Source organism: Ranitomeya imitator, chromosome 1, assembly GCF_032444005.1.
Source record: "Ranitomeya imitator isolate aRanImi1 chromosome 1, aRanImi1.pri, whole genome shotgun sequence".
NCBI classification, from domain to species: Eukaryota; Metazoa; Chordata; class Amphibia; order Anura; family Dendrobatidae; genus Ranitomeya; species Ranitomeya imitator.
In genome coordinates, this window is record NC_091282.1 from 287755980 (window position 1) to 287773701 (window position 17722).

Below are 17722 nucleotides of genomic sequence, written 5' to 3' on the forward strand. Positions count from 1 at the left end.
AGAGCTGTCACACAGACAGCTCTCCAGCGACCAACGATGCCGAAGTCCCCTGGTAACCAGGGTAAACATCGGGTTACTAAGCGCAGGGCCGCGCTTAGTAACCCGATGTTTACCCTGGTTACCATTGTAAATGAAAAAAAAAAAACCCTACATACTCACATTCCGGTGTCTGTCCCCTCGCCGTCAGCTTCCCTGCACTGTGTCAGCGCCGGCCGGCCGTAAAGCAGAGCGGTGATGTCACCGCTGTGCTTTACGACCGGCTGGCGCTCACCGTCAGTGCGGGAAGCTGACGGCGAGGGGACAGACACCGGAATGTAAGTATGTAGTGGTTTTTTTTTTTTTCATTTACAATGGTAACCAGGGTAAACATCGGGTTACTAAGCGCGGCCCTGCGCTTTGTAACCCGATGTTTTCCCTGGTTACAAGTGAAGACATTGCTGGATCGGCGTCACACACGCCGATTCAGCGATGTCTGCGGGAGATCCAGCGACGAAATAAAGTTCTGGCCTTTCTGCTCCGACCAACGATGTCACAGCAGGATCCTGATCGCTGCTGCGTGTCAAACAACGATATCGCTATCCAGGACGTTGCAACGGATCGCTAGCGATATCGTTGTTAAGTTGTTCAGTGTGAAGGTACCTTAAGCTCAGACCACCTCAGATGATTTTTCTGTGCATAGATTGTTCTATTTAGTATAGGCTCTTTCTCAGAGCACATTGTTTCATGTGAGAAATCCATGGTGGTGGTGAGCCTAGCAAGTCATTTTGTATTCCTGTAGAAATATGTTGGATGGTTGGGCAGCACGGTGGCTCAGTGGTTAGCACTTTTGGGGTTCTGGTTGAAATCCCACCCAGGGCAACATCTGCAAGGAGTTTGTATGTTCTCCCCGTGTTTGCGGGGGTTTCCTCCGGGTTCTCCGGTTTCCTCCGACATTCCAAACACATACTGATAGTGAATGTAGATTGTGAGCCCCAATGGGAATAATTTCTGTAAAGCTTGGTGGAATAAGATAGCGCTATAGAAGTGAGTATAATAAGAGTCCCATGTAATACAGTTTAATATCTAGAAACACTCCTTAGATGGGTGGCCGAATAGTTGCATTTTTTTAATGATACATAAAGACATCTGATATTTCTGGCACAGCCAATCAGGAGGTAAACAATGGCTCAATTCTTTCTTTCCACCCTGAAAAGCAGCATTGAAGGTTGCGAGAGGTCATACAGACCCCAGGGAAAATTCAGTTTGCTTAAACCCTCCTCTATGCCCATTGTGGTAAAGTCTGTTATATCCTATAAGTAGACCTGTCACCAGGTCAAAAGTGGCTAGTTTTTGGTCTTATTTTACTCCCACTGTTCCCCATAGTAAACATTTTTTTTTAATAAATAAAACTCCACCACATAATTTTAGAGATATGGACCTTTTTACTTGGTGCTAAGTTTTATGCTCTTTACCCTCTGTCTGAGCAACCATAAAGACTATAAAAATGTTCACCAAATAAAGAGGCCCAAACCTCTGGAACCATATTGTAGATTTAAAAAAACAGTCAATCAGGGGACCTGATTTGATGGTAAGTAACTAATGTCTATCTTTCTCTCTGACACAAATATTCATTTAGAGTGTTAAGGTACCGTCACACTAGACGATATCGCTAGCGATCCGTGACGTTGCAGCGTCCTCGCTAGCGATATCGTCCAGTGTGACAGGCAGCAGCGATCAGGCCCCTGCTGTGCTGTCGCTGGTCGGGGAAGAAAGGCCAGAACTTTATTTGGTCGCTGGACTCCCCGCAGACATCGCTGAATCGGCGTGTGTGACACCGATTCAGCGATGTCTTCACTGGTAACCAGGGTAAACATCGGGTAACTAAGCGCAGGGCCGCGCTTAGTAACCCGATGTTTACCCTGGTTACCATCCTAAAAGTAAAAAAAACAAATACTACATACTTACCTACAGCCGTCTGTCCTCCAGCGCTGTGCTCTGCACTCCTCCTGTACTGGCTGTGAGCGTCGGTCAGCCGGAAAGCAGAGCGGTGACGTCACCGCTCTGCTTTCCGGCCGCTGTGCTCACACAGACAGTACAGGAGGAGTGCAGAGCACAGCGCTGGAGGACAGACGGCTGTAGGTAAGTATGTAGTATTTGTTTTTTTTACTTTTAGGATGGTAACCAGGGTAAACATCGGGTTACTAAGCGCGGCCCTGCGCTTAGTTACCCGATGTTTACCCTGGTTACCGGCATCGTTGGTCGCTGGAGAGCTGTCTGTGTGACAGCTCTCCAGCGACCAAACAGCGACGCTGCAGCGATCCGGATCGTTGTCGGTATCGCTGCAGCGTCGCTAAGTGTGACGGTACCTTTAGGATTTAATCACAGGTGTCAGTTTCTGAGCCACACACAACAGTGACTAAAAAAAGGATGAAATATCACTTTCCTTTTATACTTTTCCTTCCTTTTTAAATCCACTCCTGCTTTTTCTTCAAAAAAACTGCATGCGGCTCCATCTCCCGGGTCCTCTGCTGTGACGTTCACAGTTCAGAGGGCGCGATGACACACTTAATGCCCGCCGGCGCCGCCCTCTGACTGAACAGTCACAGCCAGAGGAGCCAGAAGATGGCGGAGCGCAGTAGTGGAACGGGACAGACAGGTGAGTATAGCAAGTGCTGGGGGCCTGAGCTAGCGGTGATACCGGCACCTGACCCCCAAAGATATATATATATATATATATATATATATATATATATATATATATATATATATATATATATATATATATATATATATATATATATATATATATATATATATATATATATATATATATATGTGTATATATATATATATATATATATATATATATATATATATATATATATATTTTTTTTTTTTTTTAAATATGGCAGCAGCATATGGGGCATACACTATGGAGCATCTTATGGGGGGCATATAATACAATGGAGCATCTTATGGGGGGCATATAATACAATGGAGCATCTTATGGGGGGCATATAATACAATGGAGCATCTTATGGGGGGCATATAATACAATAAAGCATCTTATGGGGGGCATATAATACAATGGAGCATCTTATGGGGGGCATATAATACAATGGAGCATCTTATGGGGCCATCAACCATAATGGAGCAGTGTACGGGGGCATATATTATGGAGCATCTTATGGGGGCCATAAACCTTTATGGAGTATTGTACGGGGGCATACACACTGGAGTGTCTTATGGGGGCCATAAACCTTTGTGGAGCAGTGTACGGGGGGGCATACACACTGGAGCGTCTTATGGGGGCCATAAACCTTTATGGAGCAGTGTACGGAGGCATACACTATAAAGCATCTTATGGGGGCCATAAACCTTTATGGAGCAGTGTACGGGGGACATACACTATGGAGCATCTTATGGGGGCCATAAACCATAATGGAGCAGTGTACGGGGCATATACTATGGAGCATCTTATGGGGGCCATCAACCATAATGGAGCAGCTTATGGGGCATATGGATGGGAGAAGCAAATTAAAGAATGGTGGCGCAGGATGGGAGCAGCGCAGGATGGGAGCAGCACATGACAGCACATGACAGAACGGGGGCGCAGGATGGGAGCAGCACATGACAGAATAGGGCAGCACATGACAGAACGGGTGCAGCATGGGAGCAGCACATAACAGAACGAGGGCACAGGATGGGAGCAGCACATGACAGGATGGGGGCGCAGGATGGGAGCAGCAAATGACGGAATGGAGGCGCAGGATGGGTGCAGCACATGTCAGAATGGGGGCGCAGGATGGGAGCAGCACATGTCACAATAGGGGCGCAGGATGGGAGCAGCACATGTCACAATGGGGGCGCAGGATGGGAGCAGCACATAACAGAATGGGGGCGCAGGATGGGTGCAACACATGACAGAATGGGGGCGCAAGATGGGTGCAGCACATGACAGGATGGGGACGCAGGATGGAGCAGCACATGACAGGATGGGGACGCAGGATGGAGCAGCTCATGACAGGATGGAGCAGCACATACCAGGATGGAGACCATATACCAATATAGATGCTCGCCACCCGGGCGTAGAACGGGTTCAATAGTTAGTCTATAATATAACGGTGGGAGCGTCACTCAGTCCGAAGCCTTTATAGACTGCGCAAGCGCCAGCGCAGTCTGGACCCCACAGACAAGAGTGACGCAACAGAGTGACGCAGCCGGGGACCCGCACAACAACTTCCTTATCCTCCCCCAATATACCGGCCATGGGGGCTCCGTGCTCTCCTGCATACCCGCAACATACCGGTCATGGGGGGCTCCTCACACCCCTGTATCCCTCCCAATATACCGGCCATGGGGGCTCCGTGCTCTGCAGCTCCGTGCTCTGCAGCTCCAGGACCTTTGATGATGTCACCACCATGTGACGAGTGTGGGCGGAGTCAGCCCTCCGCTGTGCTGGCTTCAAAGGTGCTGTATGTTATATAGCCACACTCAGGCTGTAAGTATAGCCGCCCTCAGGCAGCACAGGCAGGCACGCTCTGCACCAGGGGTGCCAAACTGCATTCCTCAAGGGCTGCAAACAGGTCATGTTTTCAGGATTTCCTTAGCATTGCACAAGGTGCTGGAATAATTCTCTGCAGGTGATTAAATTATCACCTGTGCAATGCAAGGAAATCCTGAAAACATGGCCTGTTTGCAGCCCTCGAGGAATGCAGTTTGACACCCCTGCTCCGCACAGCCGCCCTCAGGCAGCACAGGCAGGCACACTCCGCACAGCCGCCCTCAGGCAGCACAGGCAGGCACGCTCCGCACAGGCGCACTCAGGCGGCACAGGCGCACTCAGGCAATACAGGAACGCTCAGTATAGCTGCACTCAGGCAGTACAGCCATGCTCAGTACAGCCACACTCAGTATAGCCGCACTCAGGCAGTGCAGGCACGCTCATAATAGCCGCACGCACGCAGCACAGCCGCACTCAGGCAGTAGAGCAGGAGAGAGAGAGATGGGAGCATAACATGACAGAATGGGGTCGCAGGATGGGTGCAGCACATGACAGGATGAGGCGCAGGGTGGGAGCAGCACATTACAGAATGGGGGTGCAGGGTCGGAGCAGCACATGACAGAATGGAGGCATCGGGTGGGAGCAGCACATGACAGGATGGGGTCCAGGATGGGACCACCACATGACAGGATGGGGGAGCTGGATGGGAGCACATGAGAGGATGAGGGCACCAGAAGAGTAGCACATGACAAGATGGAGGTGCAAAAAACAGGATGAGGGTGCAGGATGGGGGCTGCACATGACAGGAAGGGGGCGCAGGATGGGAGCAGCACATACCAGGATGGAGACCATATATACAGTGGGGCAAAAAAGTATTTAGTCAGTCAGCAATAGTGCAAGTTCCACCACTTAAAAAGATGAGAGGCGTCTGTAATTTACATCATAGGTAGACCTCAACTATGGGAGACAAACTGAGAAAAAAAAATCCAGAAAATCACATTGTCTGTTTTTTTAACATTTTATTTGCATATTATGGTGGAAAATAAGTATTTGGTCAGAAACAAAATTTCATTTCAATACTTTGTAATATATTCTTTGTTGGCAATGACAGAGGTCAAACGTTTTCCGTAAGTCTTCACAAGGTTGCCACACACTGTTGTTGGTATGTTGGCCCATTCCTCCATGCAGATCTCCTCTAGAGCAGTGATGTTTTTGGCTTTTCGCTTGGCAACACGGACTTTCAACTCCCTCCAAAGGTTTTCTATAGGGTTGAGATCTGGAAACTGGCTAGGCCACTCCAGGACCTTGAAATGCTTCTTACAAAGCCACTCCTTCGTTGCCCTGGCGGTGTGCTTTGGATCATTGTCATGTTGAAAGACCCAGCCACGTTTCATCTTCAATGCCCTTGCTGATGGAAGGAGGTTTGCACTCAAAATCTCACGATACATGGCCCCATTCATTCTTTCATGTACCCGGATCAGTCGTCCTGGCCCCTTTGCAGAGAAACAGCCCCAAAGCATGATGTTTCCACCACCATGCTTTACAGTAGGTATGGTGTTTGATGGATGCAACTCAGTATTGTTTTTCCTCCAAACACGACAAGTTGTGTTTCTACCAAACAGTTCCAGTTTGATTTCATCAGACCATAGGACATTCTCCCAAAACTCCTCTGGATCATCCAAATGCTCTCTAGCAAACTTCAGATGGGCCCGGACATGTACTGGCTTAAGCAGTGGGACACGTCTGGCACTGCAGGATCTGAGTCCATGGTGGCGTAGTGTGTTACTTATGGTAGGCCTTGTTACATTGGTCCCAGCTCTCTGCAGTTCATTCACTAGGTCCCCCCGCGTGGTTCTGGGATTTTTGCTCACCGTTCTTGTGATCATTCTGACCCCACGGGGTGGGATTTTGCGTGGAGCCCCAGATCGAGGGAGATTATCAGTGGTCTTGTATGTCTTCCATTTTCTAATTATTGCTCCCACTGTTGATTTCTTCACTCCAAGCTGGTTGGCTATTGCAGATTCAGTCTTCCCAGCCTGGTGCAGGGCTACAATTTTGTTTCTGGTGTCCTTTGACAGCTCTTTGGTCTTCACCATAGTGGAGTTTGGAGTCAGACTGTTTGAGGGTGTGCACAGGTGTCTTTTTATACTGATAACAAGTTTAAACAGGTGCCATTACTACAGGTAATGAGTGGAGGAAAGAGGAGACTCTTAAAGAAGAAGTTACAGGTCTGTGAGAGCCAGAAATCTTGATTGTTTGTTTCTGACCAAATACTTATTTTCCACCATAATATGCAAATAAAATGATAAAAAAACAGACAATGTGATTTTCTGGAATTTTTTTTTCTCAGTTTGTCTCCCATAGTTGAGGTCTACCTATGATGTAAATTACAGACGCCTCTCATCTTTTTAAGTGGTGGAACTTGCACTATTGCTGACTGACTAAATACTTTTTTGCCCCACTGTACCAATATAAATGCTCGCCACCCGGGCGTAGAACGGGTTTAATAGCTAGTATTATATACATATACAAATGCTATGTATCTTCTTCCAGGCTGTATAGGTCACAGGGCTACATGGTCTCTGTTGTAGGTGTCATACTCCCCATGCTGATTTCTGCCATCTTATACAGGATTGTTCTCAGATTCAAAGATTTTGGTTGTACGGTAAGTTGTAAAATTGTATTAGAAGTGGTGAAGGTCTCTATAGAGGACACAGCTGAGATATGTTTATTAGGAGTCTTAGATAAAGAATTAAGGTGTGATCCTGATAAGGTTTTCCCTTGAAAAGGACTCTTTATAGGCCGATGGGGAAGGGACCGCCTTCTACATCTCAATTGAAGAAAAATAGTAAATGCTATAGTTTTATATGAATATACAGCTCTGGCAAAAACTAAGACACCACTACAAAATGTTCAGTTTGTCTGATTTTTCTCTTTATAGGTATATTTTTGAGTAAAATGTAGATTGTTCATTTATTCCATAAACTTCTGACATGTCTCTGAATTTCCAAGCAATACATTTTGTATTTTTTTTCTGAAAAAGAAAAATGGTCCAAAAAACAGACAAAAAAAAGTGCTTTCAGACCTCAAATAATGCAAAGAAAAGTTAATAATCCTTTAGAAACAACCGTACTAATGTTTTAATGCAGGAAGAGTTCAGAAATCAATATTTTGTGGAATAACCATGATTTTTAATCCCAGCTTTCATGCGTCTTGGCATGCTTTCCACCAGTCTTTCATATGGCTTCTGGCTCAAAAATGTAAGCAGTTCTTCTTTGTTTGATGGCTTGTGACTATCCATCATCCTCTTGATTACATTCCAGAGGTTTCAATGGGGTTCAGGTCTGGAGATTGGGCTGCCCATGACAGGGTTTTGATGTGGTGGTCTCTTTAATTTTTGCCATAGCTGTATAGTATATAAAAATATAGACTGCTTCGAAAAGTGTAAAAAAAAAAAAAACAAAAACAAAAAAAAAACCTCTATAAACATAAGGGCTTGTTCACACAACCATATTTTCATTGGGCAGTGTAGATGAGCATTTTTGGTTAGTTTGTTTCACTTTGACCAAATCTGCATGTGAAAGGAAAACTGCAGCCTGCTCTAGTTTATGCCATAAATTGGATGAGCATTGTCCATTGACAGAAGAGTTGGATATGCTGGATGGGACCAGGATCAGTGGAACTGGAAATGCTCTATGTAGGATGATCAGTAGAGCAGGGGATACAGACAGAACCTTGGTGTAGCTGGCCGAGTATGGGGACAGCTCTCAGGAACAGTAGAGCTGAGTTGGCCGTCATGTACCTTGGAGTAGTAGAGCCCAATGTGAGGATAGCACCCAGAAATGGCTTAGGGGCGTCTTATAATTAGATGCAGAACTGGGTAGGTAAAGTGGGTTACTCCAGGAATGCACGTGAAAGTAGTGTGTGTTCCTAGCTCAGTACTCGGGTACCACGCAGCTAAGAAGCCCAGACAGATAAGGTCAGGGGTTCCTACTGGGTTCCCATAGTGATGCATAGTGTGCAAAAGAGGAGAGATGTGCGGACTAGGACAGGAGAGTAACACTCATTCCCGCTAAGTCATTTCTGGCTCTGGCTGAATAAACTGCACTTCCAAAACTGCATCATTGCTTCCAGATAAAACTTCTGAATTGGAAAACCATGTCACAGTAATAAAATAACCAAACTATATTTTATGTTGCATATTTGTTTATTCATTGCATCCACCAAGGCCTGAGATGCTGCATGTATTTATGTAGTATTTTGTTGTCCGGTTCATAGACTGAATTGTATTTCTCTCAGACGGAGTATAGGAACAAGTGTGAGTTCCTGATTGGCGCTGGTGCCAGTAATGAAGACAAGACTGTAGGATTTCGACTGGGAAAGTACAAAGGAGGAACCTGTGCAGTAGTGGAGCCCTTTGATACTGTTCACATTCCCTGTATCACAAAGAAGGTCGCCAAGGCTTTTCAGGAATATATTAGGTAGCATGAATATTTTATGCTAATAAAATCCTCTGAAGGGAAGTCACTATGTGATTTCCTCACCATCATTCACGTTAAAATGGAGTTTGTAAGCACAAATTGACTGTCCAAACCAAACACCGCACCTTGTAGGAGATGTAACCTCCTCCTCCTGATTTTGTGCTCGCAATGACAAATGTGCTCTTTATTGATCAGTCTGGTATCTGTAGCCTACAGAAAAGAATAGTTTTCTGTCCAGAGCTGATTCCTACCAATGCCACCAGATGCAAAAATGTTTCCATAGTAAGGTATAAGTTCATTTTTTTCATTATATAGGTGGACATATATGATAGAGCTTAATGAAGCTGTGATCTGATCTCTGCAGGGCTTCACCGTATGTAGTCTACAGCCCAGAGTCGTATGGAGGCCACTGGAAGCAGCTCACTGTCAGGAGCACCAGAAAGGGTCACGTTATGGCAATCGTCTATTTTCATCCACAGGTATATAATCTTTTCTCTGTGTGCCGTTACAGTGTATATTTTATGTTTGTGTGTTTTGTTTTTTTTTTTGTACTGTTACATTGTTTTTTTATTGGTTATTGTGTATTTTATGTTTGTTTGTTTTTAAAACCTATGTATAAATTATTTCTCTGTAGAAACTGGGCAAGGAAGATCTGACCGAGCTAAAATCTTCCTTAGCAAAGTTTTTCACAGATGGACCAGGAAAAGATAGTGGGGTCACCTCACTTTATTTTGTGGAGGAAGGTCAAAGGTGGGTTATTTCTAATACATACGTTGTCTACATTTATAATTTCTATTCTGTTCAGCATTAGTTTGCCTCACTTGGTTTTTACTCTTCACTTAGCAAAAGACTACAAACTGTCAGTCAACATTTATTACCATGATAAAGCAAACGGTGTGAGGTCAGCAGGACTGAACCTACAGTTTTGGTAAATTTGTTCTGATAAGTTAAACTCTAAAGGTACCGTCACACTCAGCGACGCTGCAGCGATATAGACAACGAGCCGACCTAAACTAGATCGCTGGAGCGTCGCTGTTTAGGTCGCTGTAGAGACGTCAAACACAGCAACACCAGAACGATGCAGGAGCGATCCAGTGACGTAACGGCGACTCACTTCTCGTTCTCGCTGGTTGTTGGCTCCATGTAAAAACATTGCTGGCATCGTTGCTTTTGCTGTCAAACATGACGATACACGCCGACCTGACGACGAAATAAAGTTCTGGACTTCTAGCTCCGACCAGCGATGGCACAGCGGGAACCAGATCGCTGCTGCGTGTCAAACACAACAAGATCGCTATCCAGGACGCTGTAACGTCACAGATCGTTGTCGTTCTCGTTGCAAAGTTGCTGAGTGTGACGGTACCTTAAGCCGGGCCTTGAACACTTTGAAGGGTGCTATATTTGCCATAAAGGTACCATATTATTTAGTAATCCTAATGTCCAAGAATAAACGAAAAGTAACTTGCTTTCCTCTTCCATTTTACAACAAATTTATGTCTGCTTGAAACAAGCATGCATGTGTATGGCGAGGCTGTCGGGAATAGTCATTGACTAGTTATTGACTACATACATTGCCTACTTAAATCTGACCTGTACTTTCAGCAGTTTTATTTATCGTGCCAGAAGACACGGCTTCCATGCTCACTTATAAGACACTTGTTGCCTCCTAAACTCCACATCCACTTTGAAAAAGCATCTTAAGTCCTTCCCACGGGAGAGAGACTGTAGGCATCATATGAAGCAGCCCATTTTCCTCTATGGAAAGGGGATGTGGGAGGGGGAGTGAGGAAAAGGTAGAGAACATACAGAGGGCGACAGAAAATCATTGTGCAGAACTGTGAATCAAGTGTTTTCCCTCCACATCAGAGGTTGATTCAGATGAACTCAGCTCAGCTCTGCTGTATAATGTCACCCATGCTGCTGCACCTTGTCCCTGAGCTAAAAAGTGAATGAAAAGCAGGCGTTCTCCTCTGTGCTGTCTATGGGAAAAATCACTGCGGCTCTTCTCCTCCTCCTAGCTACAAGTGGATTGCACATTACAGATAGCGCAAGCAAAAGGGAAAACTGGTGAGAATGCAGGATAGAAGTCACATAGCGTCCAGAAATGGTATTATTCCTCATGCACACACAGGACACCTCATTCTGACTAGTTATTTGAAAGCACAGTTACTCCTTAATGATGTTTTAAAATTTACATTTTGGTATTAAAATAACACCATTTATACTTGTTTTTGTACACGCCGTTACATGGGTTGTTTATTAATGACAACCCATTCTGAAATTGCCCAAAGGTGAACTATTAAAAAAAAAAAATGCTATACTGACCTCTGACCTGTACCATTCATGTGAAGTCATGGTTTGATGTGACTTGCAGTGGATACAACGCTGACATTGGATCAATGGCGCCAGTCCAGAAGTTAACAATAGGATTTCCTTTTATATGTACCTTGGCTGATCCAGAAGGGGTTGTCCAATAGTAGGTAACTCGTTTATTTATCTGTGGCGATTCAGTCGAACTGGAGAAATAACTCGCATATGTTCTTCATGTATTTCTGGCAGAAAATCTCCAAACTTGGAAGATTTACCTGTGGAGCATGTGACTGGAGAACATTACATCTTTGAAGAACTGCTGGGACTAACCTTTCGGATTTCACCTCATGCTTTTTTTCAGGTAGAAAAATATGGCATACACATGAAATATGGGGGAGAACTTTCTAAACAAGTAAAAAGAGAAACTCTGGATGTTGCCCGTTGGTTGCATCCTACATGTTAATTTTTCTAAGGTTATTTGGCAGAGTAAAACTTAAGGTACCGTCACATTTAGCGACGCTGCAGCGATCTAGACAACGATGCCGATCGCTGCAGCGTCGCTGTTTGGTCGCTGGAGAGCGTCACACAGACAGCTCTCCAGCGACCAACGATCCCGAAGTCCCCGGGTAACCAGGGTAAACATCGGGTTACTAAGCGCAGGGCTGCGCTTAGTAACCCGATGTTTACCCTGGTTACCATTGTAAATGTAAAAAAAACAAACACTACATACTTACATTCCGGTGTCTGGTCACGTCCCTCGCCGTCAGCTTCCCACACTGACTGAGCGCCGGCCGTAAAGCACAGCAGTGACGTCACCGCTGTGCTCTGCTTTACGGTGGCCGGCGCTCACAGTCAGTGCGGGAAGCTGAAGGCGAGGGACATGACCAGACACCGGAATGTAAGTATGTAGTGTTTGTTTTTTTTACATTTACAATGGTAACCAGGGTAAACATCGGGTTACTAAGCGCGGCCCTGCGCTTAGTAACCCGATGTTTACCCTGGTTACCAGTGAAGACATCGCTGAATCGGCGTCACGCACACCGATTCAGCGATGTCAGCGGGTGATCCAGCGACGAAATAAAGTCCTGGACTTTCCCCAGCGACCAACGATCTCCCAGCAGGGGCCTGATCGTTGGTCGCTGTCACACATAACGATTTAGTTAACGATATCGTTGCTACGTCACAAAAAGCAACGATATCGTTAACGATATCGTTATGTGTGACGGTACCTTAAGAGCTGAAATCTCAGCACTCCTTTTATTAAAGTTCTCACATTGTTTTCCGAAAGCTACTAGGAGATTTCCTATTCATAGTTTCACAATTGCATAGTTTTAAAGGGAACATGCCATGTAATTTTTAGCTATTCAACTGCCCCCAGTGTGGTGTTAGTAATGCAATGTGCATCACTAACATGTTTTCTCAAAGAAAAGCTTGCACTATTATGTTTAAAAACGTGGGGGCAGTTGAATAGCTAAAAATGACACGACCGGTTCCCTTAAGTCCATCAAGTTCACCTATCAACCTATTCTTATTAATATATCCACAGGTTAACACACTTGCAGCAGAGGTTTTGTATTCCGCCATTGCAGACTGGGCTCAGCTGGACCACAACAGTACTGTACTGGATGTTTGCTGTGGCACAGGCACTATTGGAATCTCCTTAGCAAAGGTAAGTAACACATTATGTTAAATAGGGGAGGTACATTGCTAGAGAAATCAGCCAGAGAGGCACTGGGGTATGTGCACACGTTGCAGATTCTCTGCGGATCCGCAGCGTTTTTTGAGGTGCAGAAACGCTGCAGATCCGCAATTGATTTACAGTACAATGTAAATCCATGAGAAACAAAAAATGCTGTGCATACTTCGCAGAAAATCCGCTGCGTAAACGCTGTGGTTTAAAAGAAGTAGCATGTCACTTCTTTTTTGTGAATCTTCAGCGTTTTTGTACCGATTCCATTATAGAAAACCGCAGTGGTAAAAAACGCAGCAAATCCGCAAGAAAACCACAGTAAAAACGCTGCGGAACCGCACAAAAACGTGACAAATCCGCAGGTGCGTTTTCTGCCAGGAGAGGCAGAATTCGCACCAGAAATTCCTAAGCCTAATCCGCAACCTGTGCACATAGCCTTAGAGAGCTGCTATCAAAAAGTGGGTCTCCCTTCTGCAGATCTTCGTCAGCCATATATTTGGCTGCAGCTTCACCTATCGATAGCTGATATAGGGGATTTAATATGATCAGAATCCACACCCGTCAGGTTAGCCTCAATTTAAAGAGTTTCCCTAGGGGGGAAATAATATATGGACTCTGCCCATCTTTAATGTACATTTTTATGAAATAAAAAAAAAGTACATTAAAGATGGGCAGAGTCCATACATACCACTTGTAATCATGTCAGACATGAAAAATCTCCATAATCCAAATGCCATTTTGCTGCTCTCAAATCTTCTTTCCGGAATGTTACGCCAGGTGTCATCTGATTGCTTAGATTCTACGCTTTAATACCAATATCTGAGCTTTAGCCACAGCAAGTGTTTAAAGTCACAATGTACATCTCTGGTTGTAAATGGGTTGAAAGACTGCTATTAGTGGTAATGGTATAGGAGTGATCTCTATCATTGGGCCTTTCCTTTTATCCAGTCTTTTCATGTATGAATTGAGGAGTATGGTCAACTCATTGTGGGTGGTGAGAAATCAGACTATGTAAGATATCGCTCCCTTATAACACCAACAATAGATTGTTTTGAAGGCGTTTGTGTTTCATGGCAGTAATGTTTGCTTTTTTTTCTCACCTGCTAAAGAAAGTGAAGAAGGTTGTGGGAATTGAATTGTGTCAGGAAGCCATTTCAGATGCCAAAGCTAATGCCGAGATCAATGGTATGTGCCCTTTTAAGTGTTTTATTATAAATTAAATATTAATTAATAAACAACTTAAATACGTACCGTATATACTCGAGTATAAGCCAAGGCACCTACTTTTGCCATGAAAAACTGGGTAAGCTTATTGACTTGAGTATAAGCCGAGTATGCATTTTTCCCTCCTCCCTATCGTGGTATGAATGGCTCCCCGTCTCTGTAATTGCATGCATGGCTCCAGGGCTGGACTGGGACTAAAATTCAGCCCTGGCATTTGAAGGTACAAATTTTATTTTGATCACTGTGATAGGTTTTATCACAGTGATTTAAAATGTACCCGGAACAAATCTGCCGGTTGGCAGATTCGGCGGACGCACTGCCCATGGAGAAGACGGACGGACGGACATCGGGAGGCTCGGTAAGTATGAGGGGGGGAGATCGTAGCACGGGGAAAGGGGGGGGGGATCGGAGCATAAAGGGGTGGGATCGGAGCACGGGGGGAGCGGACAGGATGACGGAGGGGAGCGGAGCACAGGACGGAGGACTGGGGAGGAGATCGGTGGCGGGTGGTGAGGGGGGGATCATGGTTTCCAGCCATGGCCGATGATATTGCGGCAATGGCTGGATTGTAATATTTCATCAGTTTTCATAGGTGAAATATTACAAATTGCTCTGATTGGCTGTTTCACTTTCAACAGCCAATCAGAGCGATCGTAGCCACGGGTAGGGGTGAAGCCACCCCCCTGGGCTGAAGTACCACTCCCCCTGTCCCTGTAGATCGGGTGAAATTGGAGTTAACCCTTTCACCTGATCTGCAGGGACGCGATCCCTCCATGACGCATACTGTGCATCACAGGTTGGATTGGCACCGACTTTCATGACGCAGCGTATGCGTCATAGATCAGGAAGGGGTTAAAGGGAACCTGTCACCCCCCAGGCGTTTAACTAAAAGAGCCACCTTGTGCAGCACTAATGCTGCATTTGGACAAGGTGGCTTTTTTTTTTTAGTTATGCTCCTTGCACACGCCGAAATAAACACTTATAAAATGTGCCCCCTCATACCGTGAAACCGTCCGGGAGGCGGGACTTTCCTTCCTAATCAGACGCAGCACAGCCATCATTCATACCCCCTTGGCGCCGGGCGCTGTCTCCTCAGCGTTGTTTGAATCTGTCCCGGATCCTGCGCTGTTATGTTATCCCTTGGGCATGCGCAGTTAGCGCTGCCCGTCTTCTGACATCATTTGATGTCAGGCTGACTGCGCCTGTGCGGCCGCGCTGCCCGAGATCCCGCCCCGCAGTGTCTTCTGATTTATTCACACTGCGGGGCTGGGATTCATGGGCATGCACAGTGCATATCTTCGCCTCTCCCGCATCTGCCTCCGCCTTCTTCAGACTGTGTGGCGTCAGCTGATCCCTAATCGCCGTGGATGCGAGGAAGCCACGCTTGGCGATACAAGTGAGGACATACAGACTGTCTGAGACCCCAACTAGAATCTCTTTTGCCTTACATGGCAGTTATTTCTTGCACTAACACCTTATGCCTGATGTTGGATTTTATATCATTCCTGTTTTCATAATCTGTTACCTATAACATGTGGTATGCTTTGTTACACTATATAATTGCACTTTATGCTGTATGGTACTTATATTTTTTTGTGTTAGGAAGAGACCTTTGTTTATAGGAGGCAGGGGGTAGTACTGGCCACATTTCAAGTTGTTTGTAGCACAGTGGTGCTTTATTAAGTGTTTTAACCATTTGTGTTCTTTTTGTGTTTTTATATTTGAGCTTTAATAAGATTGTATTTGTGTCCTGGGGAATGAAATGCCTAGCTAATGTGTTTGATAATAATGTACAGGGTGGGCCATTTTATATGGATACACCTGGGTGGGCCATGTATATGGATACACCTAAATAAAATGGGAATGGTTTGTGATATCCTCTTCCTGTTTGTGGCACATGTACATGTATATGGGAGGGGGAAAACTTTTCAAGATGAGTGGTCACCATTGCTGCCATTTTGAAGTCAGCCATTTTGGATGCAACTTTATTAATGGCCCACCCAGGTGTATCCATATATATGGCGCTCCCTGTACTTTGCTCCTTCGCACATCTTCAGGAGAGCTCTAGTGTTACTCACTTGTACATGTTCAGGTAATTTCAACTGAGACATGCGTTAAATGTACGGTTCATTACACCTTCTGCCTCCATGCCCTCATACTCTTGAATATCAGGGCCATAAAGGGCTGATTACTGCTCTGTATACACCTTTTATCGGTCAAGGTTGGTTTGTCCCCCTCGATGCCAGTGGAGTCAAAGTGGGAAGATCTAATCCCTTCTGTGTCAGTAGAGGACTGGGGGGATGTAATCGGTTTGCATATACAGTTTAGTCTACTATAAGATGTAAATCTTTATATTTATCAAACGTACCTGAACTATGTTCGCCTTTACAAGATTGCCAGGATTCCCCTATACAGATTGTCATAGTTATCAAACTCCAAATCCTAACTTTTGGCATTTGATATGGAATGGTCACCCATTAGCCTCAGTGTTACTGTCCTATGGTCAATTCCTTTGCTGTGTGAACCTAGGCTGATGAAGAACCATAACATCATACCCAAATCTTTTTCAGAGAAATGTTATTTTCGCAAGGAATACAATCGCTCTTCACTGAATGGCTGACAGACCTCCAACAATTCAAGAAGCATTTCTCCCATCAAAGTATTTATCATCTCAATATATTGCAATTATCATACTATATAGCACTTTGTAGTTGCAATTGCTCATTTTGCCTTTCTACCCAGCTAATTCGTCTTTTCTCTGCTTTATGTGGAAAAAGGAAGTCTCTAGTCTGTGCATTTACTTTTCAGTGCCTTATAACTTGTACAGGGAAAATTGATCTCCTCTTTCTACATAGAGCTTAGAAGGATTCAGCTAGTCAGTTTTTAATCATGGGATGCCATAGACCAGTGTTTCTCAACTCCAGTCCTCGAGACCCACCAACAGGTCAAGTTTTCAGGATATTCTTAGTACTGCACAGGTGATAATTTCATCGCCTGCTCAAGCATTAATTCCATCAGCTATGCAATACTAAAGAGCGCCTGAAAACATGACCTGTTGGCGGGTCTTGAGGACTGGAGTTGAGAAACACTGCCATAGACCTAATGGAGGAGAGAATAATTAGCTGACTAGAAGGGCAAAATGAGCAATTGTAAGTACACAGTGCTATATAATATGACAATTGCAATTGCAAGAGGATAACAATTTTCATTGGAGTTCTTCTTTAATAGGTGAAAATGTTTGGTTAATACCACTATGAGAGTGTCATAATTCGTATTAGAGGTTGCCTAAGGTTCCTTGAGTTGATATCCCTATAACCCATAACCCTGAAGTATTGCAGTAGTTCAATAGTCCCTCTGACATTTTGCTTGTAGTTTAGCACTCTGTTATTTAGTCCAGATGTTTTATTTAGTTGGAGAGTCTTATCCTTCTATTTGGTCTATGCATTTGGTTTTTTTCAAGCTGTAACAATACTATACATGACCTCCTGTTTGTATTCTTTAACCCTGCTGTGGAACCATGAAAAAAATCACTGC

General features: G+C 44.7%; 1 protein-coding gene across 1 annotated transcript in view; it reads left to right on the forward strand.

Annotated features, from left to right (window-relative positions):
• Positions 1-17722, forward strand: part of TRMT2A (tRNA methyltransferase 2 homolog A) — a 109144-nt gene that overhangs the window by 41833 nt on the left and 49589 nt on the right. The window contains exons 4-9 of the mRNA XM_069756109.1: positions 8783-8964; positions 9329-9443; positions 9599-9714; positions 11524-11635; positions 12821-12943; positions 14074-14149. Of these exons, the coding sequence (XP_069612210.1) occupies positions 8783-8964; positions 9329-9443; positions 9599-9714; positions 11524-11635; positions 12821-12943; positions 14074-14149 (724 nt within the window). The remainder of the gene's footprint in view (positions 1-8782; positions 8965-9328; positions 9444-9598; positions 9715-11523; positions 11636-12820; positions 12944-14073; positions 14150-17722) is intronic.